This window comes from Babesia microti, chromosome IV, assembly GCF_000691945.2.
Source record: "Babesia microti strain RI chromosome IV, complete genome".
Classification (NCBI taxonomy): domain Eukaryota; phylum Apicomplexa; class Aconoidasida; order Piroplasmida; family Babesiidae; genus Babesia; species Babesia microti.
The window spans coordinates 1,251,227-1,265,017 of NC_034969.1; the positions used below are offsets into that span (position 1 = coordinate 1,251,227).

Genomic DNA, 13,791 nt, shown 5'->3' on the forward strand with positions numbered 1-13,791 from the left:
AAACATTCACCATTAAAAGTAATCAGAGAATAAAGGTACAAATATTACTAAAATGCACAACATGAATAGTTGATTTTCTGACAGTTATTATATCTAAGTGAATAATACTGTGGGCGTGGGTTGTAATTATAGTGCTAGGCAGAATGTGCCCAAAGTATACAATAGGCATCGAATGCAGTGCAAATAAGTTGGCAATTGGGATACTAGATTCAAAATGCCGTATCTTGTCCAATGTGCGACGGACTTTTGCTGCGCCTGCAGGAGAAGGATTCTTTCCCCGTTGTGTCGCTCGGCATCATCGCCAACACATAGCACAATTGATCAAATTAGCACTCAACGAATCATGTATTACTTTATCGCAAATTGGATTGATTTGTTATACCAAGGGACCAGGTTTTGGTTCATGCCTGTATGTGGGCTCAGTGGCCGCGAAGGTTTTACACTTATTAACCTCAGCTCCAGTTGTCTGCGTCAACCATTGCGTGGCACATGTTGAAATGGGCAGATTTATCAGTCAATTCTCCGATCCTGCCGTCCTTTATGTATCGGGAGGCAATACTCAAGTGCTAGTATTTGACAGGAATCGCCGTGTCTACTCGGTTATAGGGGAGACGTTGGACATTGCCGCAGGTAATGTGATAGACCGCGTTGCCAGGCTGCTTAAATTACCAAATTACCCGGCACCTGGACTGTCCATTGAACTGCTGGCCCAAAAAGCCACAATTAAGCATAAGTTACTACCCTTGCCCATAGCGCTAAAAGGCATGGATTGCGCCCTGAATGGCATAGTTAGCAAACTAGAGCTTTTAATATCCAGGCATCCAAATATGGCGATTAAACGCTTTGAAACCGTGCAAAATGAAGCACTAAAACCACTATGCGATGGTAATTACACTTTCGTTCAGGATGCAAAAAGTAGGGACTTTCAAGATACATGTTCAGTAGGCACTAGGTCATTAACCAACGATTTGGAATATGTTAAATTAGAAACCCAGAAAGACGTTGACCTAAACGAATTCCACGCTGAAGATGTCTGTTATTCTGTACAGGAAATTTTATTTGCCATGCTCGTAGAAATTACTGAAAGGGCTATGTCGTTTACCAATGCAGATTCGGTATTGCTTGTGGGCGGCGTTGGCTGCAATAGAAGATTGCAGGAAATGATTGGTATCCTATGGATTAATTCAGGCAAAATGGCTGAATGCCGTGGCGCGAAATTGTGTCCTATGGACGAACGCTACTGTATTGACAATGGCATTATGATCGGTAGAATGTGGTTAATGTAGGTTACACTGGGCTGCTAGAATATCAAGTAACCAAGAAATCCGCAAAATTAGAGGAAATGACGGTGTCTCAAAGGTACCGTACAGACGAAACGATAATACATTGGCGGTAACACGTGTCAATTTGTGCATTTCACGACACTAGTAACTCTGGAGTAATTTCTTTGAGCTTGTTTATGAGCGCTTTTAGTTGTTGATTCCACTCGTTAACCCCATCTAGGAGAACTGTCAATCTACATAACAATGTAATTACTTTGTTGAGTCGATTATCCTAGGTTGAACCCACGTAAAACTGACGATCTGCTCAACCTGGTTAATTTTACCCTTAACCACATTGTTGCACATAGCTTTTAGAAGCAAGTATTCCACCTAGGTAATATGGCTGGTTACCTCATCTATTGGAATCCGACAATTCTGGGATATTTCTTCGAATGTAAATATGCGTTGTTTCTTAGCCTTTCTAAACACGAGTTTCAGGAATGCCATAAGTGTAATTTTTCTTTGGAGTTGCTCTTTGTGATGATTTAATTCCTGAATAAATTGTTTATCGTACGGAATGGCTGATTTGGACTTTATATTTTGAAATTATCTCATCGTATTGTGTGAAGTCGCCATCATTAAGAGCCATTAAAATTGCGTATACCCAGCCAAATGTGGAGTGCTGTTTCAAACACGTGTTGATTAGTGGCTGAATTAGAACAGCACCAAAATTGTAGTTATCTGGCGCTGCAATCGAGGCAATTGCTATATCCAGTGCCAATTCATCACGTTCAGTTGGACTGATACTATCCAGAGGAGTGTAGTTTAGGTACATGAGTGAGTCCTGGTACCATGAATTGTATTTGTGCGTTGCCTAAATGAAACTTCATTGATTACCTTATTTAGATTCGCTGACACTTTGTAATAGGCTGAGATTACCGTTATGTCCAAGCCAAATCCGGATTCTATCTCAGGTTTTACTTCCTCCAAAAGCTTCAAACTTTGGTCGTAGGATTGATTCCGAGTATGGTGGTATGACTAAGTAATTAAGCATGCACCTTTGCAATTTTAATCATAAAACTGGCTTGAGTGTCTGTTGATAAGTAATTGTCATATTTAGACAATTGATCTAGTGACGCTAAAGGCTCTAGATGTTCAGAGGACAGGCGTAAAATATGTGAGAACTTCAAAATGTTCAGATCATTTTTGATAGGATGCACTATCATTTCAAATAAAAGAAGTCTGTCATTGCAAGATATTTCAGACATGGTAAACAACTCGATGAGTGCTAGGGTTAACTCATGGTAAAGTTTGTTTGACATGTAATTTTTTATTTCATCCACCAGCAGATAACACCTGTCGTTAATCGCCGATAAGCGATTTAATAGTTCTTCCACCGACCCGTTCATGACAAACCGACTGACCACGCCACACAGACCCTACCGAAAGCACACTTCTCTCCAGAAGTTCAACTCAACTGCCATATCTAATGACTAAATTAGTAAGTTAAGATGGTTAAGCACATAAAAAGGCACATCCCCTATTGACCCTTCAGATAACAATATATACTAATCCAATTACTAACTACTACTGTGATGGATAACTACAACAAGGGCAGCAACGAAAAAATCCAGAAATATCCTAAAAACAAAGAAATTTACATGTATAGTGACTGCTATTAATGGAATGAATTAGGCGGGTTAAAATGCCCACGTACAAAGTCGTTATGGGGGTTGCGTCCCCATGGTTAGTCACCCTTAAGGTGACTGAATGCGGCCCCTATCGCACAAAACCATTCCGTTCATCCAATAGTCCTGTTCCATGTACATTTCGTTTTGGATGGGTTCATTCCAATTTGTAACTAAGTAGCTCGTCACTTCGGCATACCTACGCCCTCTGGAGTAGTTTACCACAACAGCTCAATTTACCACCAAAACCCAAGCACACCTACATAGCCTTTACAACTATGGTTGAAAAACGTCGCGGAAAGGCCACAAACGCTTCCTCTCATACATCAGAGAAGCTCACACCCAACCTTCTCACACAGTTGGAGTACAGCCAGCGCACAGTGTATGTGGAAAAATCCGTTTCTAATGCTTGTGAGGTCCGCAGCGAGTCTGACTGTATCAGTCTTTGTAACATTTCGAGCCTTGGACATGCTGATAGCACGTGTGAAAGCTGCTCAATACCAAGCGAGTACACCGACTACCTGCTGTACGTTAAGGAACGGGCCAATATCATCCGTACCAGCATTCACGGCAGTGATGCTAGGCATAGACAACATAAAAAAACTAGGCAAATTGAGGTGCACGAATCCGATGGCGGCGACGGGTCCAGCGTCGATAGCACTGGGGGACTGGTCAACATGAGGCAGAATGTAACCCATTTAAATATGTGCGACAACCCTGGCGATATGTGGCACGGGTTAAAGACATCAGATGGCAAGCCAGTTGTGTTGCATCCGCTCAAAAGCAAACACGGAAATCGTCACAAACAGTCGGCATTTGCCAACAGTGGTGGCAAAAAGTGGCCTTCTTTGGTCAAAATGTTGCAGGCAATTAGACACAAAAACAACACAGTCACACACGACAATAGTGGGACCCGTAACGGTGTAAATGCTGGTGATAAAGGCGGAACCAGCACAAATGGGCCTATAAACTATTCTGGCGGTTTCCTCAATATCAATAGGTACATCAAACGCACCAACGTTGGCAACAACACTGGTGGAGGCGTTAAAAAAGTGTGTGGACTTGGCAAGTTTACGAAAAGGAGTGGCGATGTTGGTAAATACGATTTTCCAATGCCCCAACACATTCCAAAACACGCACTAAAGCAAACCATGGCATACGGTACCGCAAATACCACCTCCAATAATGCCACTGGCTCTAGTACCACTTCAGGTTCCACTGCTAATATGGGAAATGTGTCTAGGATGGGACACGTAATGGGCAAAGTGGGTTTACATAAGGATAAGAGCAGAACTGGTAAGACAGAAGCAGAAGCGGTTGAAAAGATCGACATGCGTTTCAAACCCCCCAAATTAAAAGTTGGGGGACGGCCCAAACAATTGTCTAAACAACGAGCTGCAACTGTAACCAATTCTATTGTTGCTAGTAGCTCTAGGGCACACCGAAAGAAAAAACGCAACGTATCGCGCAAAGATTTAGATACTAATGCCGCGATTTGATCACTTGATTCTGTGTAAAAATTAAAATTTTCAATTAAAACCCCCACACAACGACATCTAAGTGAGATGGTACATAACTAGTGCAGTGCTAGTTGTGGGATCAATAGTAATTGGAAACTTGGACTGTGCTGCGCCTGTAATACTAATGCAGTAACTCAGGTAGCCTTGGTAGCGGCCGTAGCTTTTGTTCTGTCCGACCAATAATATTATGCCCTTTGCTTCCTTACCAATGTCCCTTACATCGCCCAGCGGCACTAAACTGCTGCTGTTAAGTTCTGACCATGCCCTGCTGGGCCAGTACTCGGCATTTCCCTTGGTAAACTTGGGGCCTGTATTGCCTCTAGAACATTCTGTATGGATGCTGTCCATGGTAGTGGTTGGTATGCTAGCTAGATTTGGCGAATTTCTATCACTCGTGTAGCAGGCATGGCTTTCATGGCCAGAGCTGTGTAGATCATCGGTGATATTATCGTATGTTGTGGTACATACGGCGAACGAGTTATTTTTGGCAAATTCGAACAATTCCCCAAGTGACCCATACCTAAAGGGCATGTGGTATAGAGAGGCCTTGATAAATGGTTGGATTACCTGTGATATTCTAATGGTCAGAGGATCTAAGAAATCAGGATTTCCATCACCTACTAGCCACACGCCGTCCCATCTCATGCTAAGTGCGGTGCGTACTAGAGTGCCAAAATGATGTTGTACTCTCTTTCCGTGACCATTAAAACATGGTATTGCGAGAATCCTTCTACCTACGACGGGGCCGTCGAATTTCGATACTTTTGGTAATGGGACTTCCGCCACGATACCTCCATCAAAGCTTTTAACCCCAGAAGCCTAGATTAATCAATCCATACTGCCTTAAGGATGTGTTTAGATACTAATAATAGCTGGGCAAAATGTATTCCCTTGGGTAAGCTGTTTAATGAGTGAGTATAGACTTTGAGTAGATCCCTTCCGAGTGAACAATAGTCACTAACCAACTTTTTAGAAGTCAATAGAGTGGAATTTTTATTTCTTCTATAACTGGGGCTATTTGCAAGTTTGAGTAGGTGTTTTGCGATGGGATGTGTTTTTGATGTCACAATTTGTCCCTTTGATACTTGGTGTGGTGCTGGTTTGCTAGACCTTCTATTAATTGAATGTTGTGAGTTGTGTTTATCTACTTGTGATTTTCTAGTTAGCGCTTTGTATTTTATGTCGCCAAGAATCTTGGAGACTGTAGATGCAGGGAGGGTGGGTACAGTAACTCTACCCATACACTATATGGTGCAAATTTGTGTATGTTTAACGTATAGGTTAAGGGTTTTTATTTCTTAATCTGTTACACAATCACATATCACCAGTTCTATACCTTTAGATTGTGTGTTTTGAACTAGAATTTAAATGAACATCTTAAAAATTCTTAACAATACCGAATGCAATTGGAATTACACTTAACTAATGTCGTTTTATTAAACAAAACAATCGAATTCCTCACTAATACTTTCTATTATATTAAAAAACTTGAAAAAGGTACCGCAATCTGTATGTAATCTGTCTACAAGACTAAATATTTATTTAACTGAGCTACTGCAGTTTTTTAGAATGTTTTGTTTAGGTCCAAAAACTACCATACAAAAACGCTCCAATTACCATCAATTTAACTCAAATTTGCTCCCAAACGCCATAAATAATAATGTTGGAACAGGATTAATGCATACTAATAAAGTGGAATTGGCAGTAAAATTACTACACTATGAGTCAAACAATACAAATGCTTGGCAAAATATGTGAAGTGGCATCAATGTGAAATATTCTTTACCATTTTATAACCTTACTATAGGGACTGGGCTACACGGTCCGAGATTATATTGGCGTCCAGCTGAGAAATTGTCGTGCAACATTGCAGAATTTGATTGCGGTAGGATGGGCCTAGTCTATGCTGCACCGGATTTCCTTCAAGGTACAGCACTTGTAGTTTTTTCATATCATTCAATGGCTCTATATTGTCAATGAAGTTGTTGTTTAGCCACAATTCCACCAAGTCTATTTTGGCAAGCTCATCTAGTCTAGTTATTTCATTATTTCCAAGATCAACTATCTTTAAGGCCTAAGTTAGTTGAATCATACCATTTGTGACAAATTTGGCGGATTACTCAACATATTGTGGCTCAAATACAATTCACATAAATTAGTAAGTTTGGTGATTCCCATGTCCCATTCCTTTAATCGATTGTTTTGCAAACTCAACCTCTCAAGACATGGCAAATGTGGTAGCTTCATTGAAGTGATCTTATTTTTACCCAACCACAGAGACTTGAGCTTCAACAATTTGTCCAAACCCTCTATCTTCCGGATCTTGTTGTTACCCAATTCGAGCGCAGTCAAGTTTAGACAATTATCTAATCCCTTTATTTCAGTAATCTTATTGCTAGACAGGTATAATTCTTCCAACATTTCCAATCCTTCCAATCCTTTGATTTCAGTTATCTCATTAAATGACAAGTCTAATATTCTGCGTAAACAATCGGTATACCTTAATTTGGTGAGATGACCAAGATTTTCTATAACCTCTATTTTATTTTGGTACAGATCAAGGTGTTCCAGCAATAGATTATGGGTCAAATTCTCAATTTTGATAATGCGATTTGAAATCAGTGCAAGTTTCTTGAGCTTGCGACATCTATCCAAGTTAGCTATTCTGCTAACTTTACTGCATTGTACCTCGACACTTTCATCGCATGAATCTACTTCCAATTCCACCGATTCTTGGTAACAATTTTTCATACTCAAACACAACTATGACTCACCCGACGTGGGCATAGGCTTCCTGTGATAATTCAAAATACTACAGTATCTAATATACTAATAGCAAAGGGTTGTAAGAAATTAAGTAGTTAAGTAACTATAGTTCAAGCCCACTTGGTAGACGTAGATATTACCATTGGTAGACCCTGCAAATAGGGTCCGTCCATCGGCAGACCAGGAGAGCGAGACGCACCAAGGGAGGCCAATTTTCTGTTGCCTCTCCGGTACCAATTCCGCCAGTACATTCTTGTTTTCCAAATCCCACACCTTAATGGATCTATCTGTTGCAGCACATAGCCAATAATTGCATGGAGAGAAACACAAGGCGTTTATTGTGTATCCAGACTCTAGCGAGTAGAGGTGTTTACCCTTAAATACGTCCCACAACATAGCTACGCCATCCCTACCGCCAGAGGCGCAGAGAGACCCATCTGGAGACACTGTAACAGAGTATACCACTCCTTGATGCCCCAACAAATCTCTCTTCAATTTGCAAGTGGAAAGGTCCCATACCTAAGTCACACATAGCCACAATATAAATCGTATGTAAATACATCAACTGATAAAAAATTGGTCAATCAGCCGTAACATATGATCAAAATAACATGCGTAATGCTAAGATTGTATTAGCATATTGGAAAATCTTAAGAAATAATTTGCATCTATTTATTATTATAACAAATTACAAACAAAATTTAAAGTGACTGCTGACAATTTAAATATTTAGAGATCATGTTTAAACAATTTTCCCTAAAATTTACAACTTTAAAAAATTTAACTCAATCAAATTCACCAAAATTAACAGCAATAAAACATTATTCATATATAAAAACAAGAAACAATTATAATCTATATATGCAAAGAGTTGTAGTAAGTCGTGAAAATTTCAAAGTGAATGTAAAGCACAAAGAATTAACCAATTGGCTAATTCTTTGAAAACAAAATAAAAGCCTTGTTACCTTAACCTTTTTATCCCAACCTCCAGAAACTATGGTTGGCTCGTTGGCAGATGGAGAAAATCTGACGCAAGAAATCCAATCAGTATGCTGCTGATCTACGATTGTTTGCCTACAATCTGCCAGTGTATTCCATAGCTTTATGGTTTTGTCCCTACTACCCGAAACTATCTGGCGATTATCTGGGCTAAACGCCACGCTATTTACGTCGGACTTATGACCGGTAAATGATCTTACAGTCTCTCCCCTTACTAAATCCCAAAGGCGGAGAGTTTTGTCCCAGGATCCTGATAAAGCAAATAGACCATCGCTGGACATGAATACATCCTGTACTGTTTGGTTGTGCCCCTTCAGTGCAAGCTTTGAAATCCCAGACTTGCCATTAATTTCCTCATCATACAACTGCCAAATCATAACCTTTTTGTCTAGGTGACAGATGTGCATAATTAGATTTTTTAAAACTTGGAGGAATTAAGCATTAAAATTATCATATCATTCAACAATTAAATATATGTAGACTAGTTATGATAGCATATAGCAGCTGTACATTACGTGCTATGGGTATAATATTAGTGAGATCAGATATTAGGGAATAGTATAATCATAGCTGATCAGAGTGAGCTGGGATCCCAATCATCATAAAATACAACAAAATTACTATTAAACTATCACGAATATATATGGATTTACATTGAAGGTTGACACATACCTCTGGACGCCGAAATGATGGTGTTTACAGTTGGATCTGATGGAGTTGAGATGGAGGTGACCCACCCTTGGTGACCTCCGGATAAAACACCCTTGTATTCCAGTACAGCCCCTTGTGGCTGTGCTGTTGCTGTCTCCATCTTTGCTTGGGTCTAAAACCACTAATACAGTGCCCCACTTAGGCCGTCAATCACGTAGCTGCCCAGACGGTCAGGTATTTAGTACCACTTGCTACACAATTCTCCACTCTATACTCTAAAACTAGAGTGATTTAAACAGTAGCTATATTAAATTCTGCTTTGGGACCAGAAGGATCGCTTTTGAGAAGTATAATAGCGACAGTTACATCCCATACACTTTCTCATACGTAAATATATATTAACAATTACGATAGAACACAATTGTTATGCACTTTGAATATTTTCAATTCATTTTGCAATCACATAACATTCTCTATAACTAAAATTAACCTACCCTACCTTTTCACAATATTCACTAAGCCAAACTATTAAATATGTACTACACAATTGAATAAAAATCAATTACTCACCATTATTTGCTTTAAAACTGTTATAAACTTTGTTAAAATTGTTTTAATCTAACCAAACATCTCGATGCCCACCTTTGCTACAACTACTCTAAAATCTTTGTTCTTATCACCCATAAAAGTAACCCCCTTATATAACTCCACCATATCCTTCTTAACATAATATTCAACTCTGCCTAGTACAATAGTTTCTTCAACATCCCCAAGGCAAACATACATTCCACCATCTTTACATTTGATACAATTTAAGGATTTTGATACTTGCGTCATGATCTCGTTATCTTTCCACACAGTCTCAACAACCGATGTCTCCATTATGCAGCAAAGTGATATCAAAATTGCAAGAGTGGAGACGTGCGATACGATTAATCCATTTTTATATGTTCCAAGCAGGTGCTCTACATCAAATGACAAGTTCTTCCTCACAACCTTTGTTGTAGCAATGTCCTCCAATACAAGTTCGCCATCTTCAATCCTCGGATTGCGAATGTTAAAGAGGTAAATTTGTGCCACTTTTGCCAACTTTAGCGACACTTCAATGTCGTCCAACAGTGCAACCAATTTGATACTACCCGGTAAATTGAAGTAGGCTGCGATAAATTCGGTTACAAAGAATTCACTTGTCAGGTATGGTTTGTAGATACTCCACTTTTCAATAAGTAAATCCAATGATCTGATTACATCTTCACGTTCCAAAGTCGTAACAGTTTGTAACGATATAACTTGCATCAACTGGTTGACATTACACAAGTCATCACCATTAGTCGTTATTGTTGTAAATTGCGATAAGGGAAGGTCCAAAAACTTGCTAAAACAGTGGAAAAGTGGCAATGTCCTGGACAAGTGGAACTTATATTCATTCTTCTCCACAACATTCCAATCAAAGCTGTAATTGGTTCTACCCCTTATTAATTCCATTAGGTAATTGGAAATCTTGTAAAAAATAGGATGCTCTACATTCAAATGATTAGTGATAAATAGTATATTGATTGCATATAACAAATTAGCTAGTGCCAAATTAGTCACTTGTGGCTCACTCAAACAATTATCGGAAAAAATGATATCAAATGAATCAATAAAAACATATTCCGAGTATAATTTACAATATTTATCTAAGTAATCATATACACAACTTTTAACCCATGTGTTGTTGATACTGCCTTTGCTTAGCCTTACAAACAAAACTAGTGAATTTAGAAGCTTCAAATGACCTTCAGTTGTAAGATCAATTTGGTTTATTATTTTTGACGATTTGCCAGACAAATCCTGGAAAAATGGCATAAAATTGCCATTAAATAATATATCAACGGCTAGTAGATATATTTCTGATATGCACTCAATTACCAATTTACTTCCACTGTCAATCCTTAGATACAATTCAGCAAACAGTTGCGATATAACATCACTTTCAATCAATCCAACGTCTGAAATAGTTATCATCAACTTTATAGACTCAATTAAACATTTGATTTCAGATGGAGTTTCTATTGAATAACTTGTAAGATCTAGTAATTCAATGCCATCATTACCCAATAAATCATTCAAATATTCTATTTGTTCAACGTCAGTGCTTGAATAAACGTAGAGTAAGCGGAAAAACTTGATTATAGAATATTTTATCGCATAATTTGGTGCATCTGCTAGTCCATTATGTATAGTGATGATTTCACTAAACAATTTGTGGTTTAAAATCGTCTTGATCACGTATCCACTTGTACACCTTATTATACCAGTCAATATTTGAATGCATTCCACGACATTTTTATCCTCTTTTATTTGAGTGGATAAGTATTTGAGTATGCTACTTTCCTTCAACAGATACTCTCGTGCCGAGTTCTGGTTATTTGCCGCGGAACAATCGAGATTACAACAGACCGTATAGATATCCAAGCCAAATTCAGGGTATAACGAACAGAATAGTTCATATGCAGATACCAAATCGTCTGTAAAATCAGTGGTAGTTGGGCCATAGAAAATTAAGCGCAAAATCCTCAGCAATAACCTCATATTGGCACTATTTAGATTACGTTCAATTAGGTTGGCAACTATATTAACCAGATTGACGTCATTGTGGATGTATGAATACCATCTATAATGCGTTATTTTGGATCGAGCCAGATCGACATTTATTGGCGGGGTTTCGATTATATTGCATAAGGTGTAAAGTGCAATGTTGACTTGACTAGACATTGTGCTCTGACAAAGCCATATCAGTTCTGAAATGGTATATCCAGCACGATCAGGTTGATCGCCGTGGTTATAGAGCCCGGTGTAACTTTTATATTCATTCGAATTTGTTATTATTTCACCGTTAAAATTGTACCTAATTTGGTGTAACAGGTTCGTTTCATCACTTTTAAAGTCGGATTCTACTGGATTAGTCCATTCCATCTTTTCAATCTCCCCGGAATGAATTTTAAATTGCACAATCCTTTTCCATTTCTCATCACATTCAATCTTACCATCTATCGTCTCACTAATTCCATTTTTTACACATTTATTTTCATGCAATTTATTTTTATATTGACTAGGAGGGGGGCATATTGACCTTCCAAGTTTTAATTGAGAATGACATCGATGAGTTATTTCGGGGAACCCACTACTGACATAAGCACAATCTTTAAAACTAGGTTCAACATCGAGTACATCCCGTTCTATAACTTTTAAGTTGGCTAAAAAGTCATGTTCAACCATTAAAACGCACGCCTACACTACAAATTTACCCACTATCATATACATGCCATGTATACACAACTAAATATAGCCACACATTCACAGCCTTGGCACATATATACCTTATATACACATAAGCATATACAATGTGAAATGTATAGTATAGACAATGTTTGTGGCCTTTAGAAACATTGCAAAGCATATTGCACCAAGATACTCAACTAACTTTGTGAAATGCAGAAAATTTACACATCAAATTACACAAGACACTAGTACCAATGTAAATAACAAATTACAGGCATTTGGACTGCAATTTGGAGAAAAGGTATTCAGTGATTTAACTAAAATTTCAACTTTGGAGCCCCGAAAATTCAGGGAATTTATAGAATCCCTAACCAACACCCGTGTCAACGATTTACTAGTATGGTCTAAGTGTTCGGATTATTGCATTAAAAATGCACACAAATTTAAATATTTTGACATGACAATAATATTGGATTGCTTTAATCAGATGGGCATAAATGACTCAACAATGCTAGTAACTTTCGCCCCCCTGTTGATCAAGCACAGCCCATTGATGGACCCTAGACACTATGTCACGATAATGACGGCATATCATTCAGCTAATAAATTGCACAAATCGTTGTTTACTGAGATATTTTACCAGATCTCCCGAAAGGCAGAGTCCTACTACAACACGGAATACGTTGAATTACTAAATTGCTTAGTCAAACTTAATATTGAAAATAGAGATCTACTGAATGTTTTGGCTAAAGCTATAGCCAGAAATATATGTGACTTGAGATACACGCACATTTGCCAAATAGCTGCTGCATTTAGAGCTTTAAAAATGTCGGACGACATCTTCTACTACCTGCTGGACAATTGGCAACAAAAAGAACTGATGTATATGAGTATACAAGAGATTTTTGACGCCTTCACGGTTTAGTTTATTTTACTCAGATACTTAAACAAACGGACTTAGTTTGGCCCGTGTACTATGAAGATCTACAACAGACACTTATAAAGGTGAAGTAGCACGTGACATAGAGGACTAAGGAAATGATTGGAGAAGAGGATATTGACCAATTAAGCGCTCCGTTTGATTCCCTAAACGTCCTATATATGTACAATTTGCTATCAGTTGAGTTTCTAAAGGCGCTGGCCAAATGGTGTGCCAGAGCAGTGTATCGTCCGCCAAATAGGTAGATACACATTGATACAGATCACAAAAGAGGCCTTTATCGACGCAACTTGTGCAACTAAGTGACTTATTCAAATCATTTGGCTTGGAAGATGATAAATATCTAAGTAAGGCGATACTTAAATTCGTAACGTCAGACGGTATAATGTTAATAATTTAGGTGGCATAAAGATTGAGCCCAAGCAATCAATACCTGTGCAATATAAGAGAGGGAGGAGATACATTAAGGCCCCGGATCCTTTAGTCTCTGATCTTAGGCCAAATTCTGCCAGTATGAACACCTCCACTGGCACTATAACTGATGCCGGTACTAGAACTTGTTTGATGTAGTGCATCATAGTACATTTGTTACACATCGTGCTAGGAAACACCGCATTCCTTCCACAAGCAGTTGCAAAAAGGTGTCAATAAAAATTAAGCAGTAAATTTAGTGATTATTAACAGCCATTTAATTAGTAACT

At 38.5% G+C, this 13,791-nt stretch overlaps 9 protein-coding genes across 9 annotated transcripts; 4 read left to right on the plus strand and 5 right to left on the minus strand.

The window, feature by feature from the left end:
* Positions 1–143: 143 nt before the first annotated feature.
* BmR1_04g08255 (O-sialoglycoprotein endopeptidase) lies at positions 144–1,396 on the plus strand (the record flags this gene model as incomplete). Its single annotated transcript, XM_021482671.1, has 3 exons — positions 144–1,167; positions 1,189–1,266; positions 1,287–1,396. 3 exons carry the CDS (start codon positions 144–146, stop codon positions 1,394–1,396), a joined length of 1,212 nt encoding a protein of 403 aa, XP_021337857.1.
* Positions 1,417–2,671, minus strand: BmR1_04g08260 (26S proteasome regulatory subunit N9; the record flags this gene model as incomplete). Its single annotated transcript, XM_012794790.1, has 6 exons — positions 1,417–1,516; positions 1,537–1,652; positions 1,674–1,814; positions 1,837–2,136; positions 2,160–2,300; positions 2,321–2,671. 6 exons carry the CDS (start codon positions 2,669–2,671, stop codon positions 1,417–1,419), a joined length of 1,149 nt encoding a protein of 382 aa, XP_012650244.1.
* Positions 2,672–2,857: 186 nt separating this feature from the next.
* BmR1_04g08265 (hypothetical protein) lies at positions 2,858–3,123 on the plus strand (the record flags this gene model as incomplete). Its single annotated transcript, XM_012794791.1, has 2 exons — positions 2,858–2,925; positions 2,958–3,123. 2 exons carry the CDS (start codon positions 2,858–2,860, stop codon positions 3,121–3,123), a joined length of 234 nt encoding a protein of 77 aa, XP_012650245.1.
* On the plus strand, positions 3,229–4,449 carry BmR1_04g08270 (hypothetical protein; the record flags this gene model as incomplete). The annotated part of the gene is made up of 1 exon (XM_012794792.1): positions 3,229–4,449. The coding sequence occupies one exon, from the start codon at positions 3,229–3,231 to the stop codon at positions 4,447–4,449; it is 1,221 nt and encodes a 406-aa protein (XP_012650246.1).
* Positions 4,450–4,506: 57 nt separating this feature from the next.
* BmR1_04g08275 (conserved Plasmodium protein, unknown function) lies at positions 4,507–5,711 on the minus strand (the record flags this gene model as incomplete). Its single annotated transcript, XM_021482672.1, has 3 exons — positions 4,507–5,016; positions 5,038–5,289; positions 5,310–5,711. 3 exons carry the CDS (start codon positions 5,709–5,711, stop codon positions 4,507–4,509), a joined length of 1,164 nt encoding a protein of 387 aa, XP_021337858.1.
* Positions 6,272–7,221, minus strand: BmR1_04g08280 (Leucine Rich repeats (2 copies); the record flags this gene model as incomplete). The annotated part of the gene is made up of 3 exons (XM_021482673.1): positions 6,272–6,544; positions 6,565–6,949; positions 6,971–7,221. 3 exons carry the CDS (start codon positions 7,219–7,221, stop codon positions 6,272–6,274), a joined length of 909 nt encoding a protein of 302 aa, XP_021337859.1.
* Positions 7,222–7,323: 102 nt separating this feature from the next.
* On the minus strand, positions 7,324–9,046 carry BmR1_04g08285 (guanine nucleotide-binding protein subunit beta-2-like 1 protein; the record flags this gene model as incomplete). The annotated part of the gene is made up of 3 exons (XM_012794795.1): positions 7,324–7,755; positions 8,202–8,623; positions 8,908–9,046. The coding sequence occupies 3 exons, from the start codon at positions 9,044–9,046 to the stop codon at positions 7,324–7,326; spliced, it is 993 nt and encodes a 330-aa protein (XP_012650249.1).
* A 458-nt stretch (positions 9,047–9,504) lies between these two features.
* Positions 9,505–12,147, minus strand: BmR1_04g08290 (hypothetical protein; the record flags this gene model as incomplete). Its single annotated transcript, XM_012794796.1, has 1 exon — positions 9,505–12,147. One exon carries the CDS (start codon positions 12,145–12,147, stop codon positions 9,505–9,507), a length of 2,643 nt encoding a protein of 880 aa, XP_012650250.1.
* Positions 12,296–13,755, plus strand: BmR1_04g08295 (conserved Plasmodium protein, unknown function; the record flags this gene model as incomplete). Its single annotated transcript, XM_021482675.1, has 6 exons — positions 12,296–13,069; positions 13,090–13,155; positions 13,177–13,331; positions 13,352–13,470; positions 13,491–13,637; positions 13,661–13,755. The coding sequence occupies 6 exons, from the start codon at positions 12,296–12,298 to the stop codon at positions 13,753–13,755; spliced, it is 1,356 nt and encodes a 451-aa protein (XP_021337860.1).
* Between the last annotated feature and the right edge of the window lie 36 nt (positions 13,756–13,791).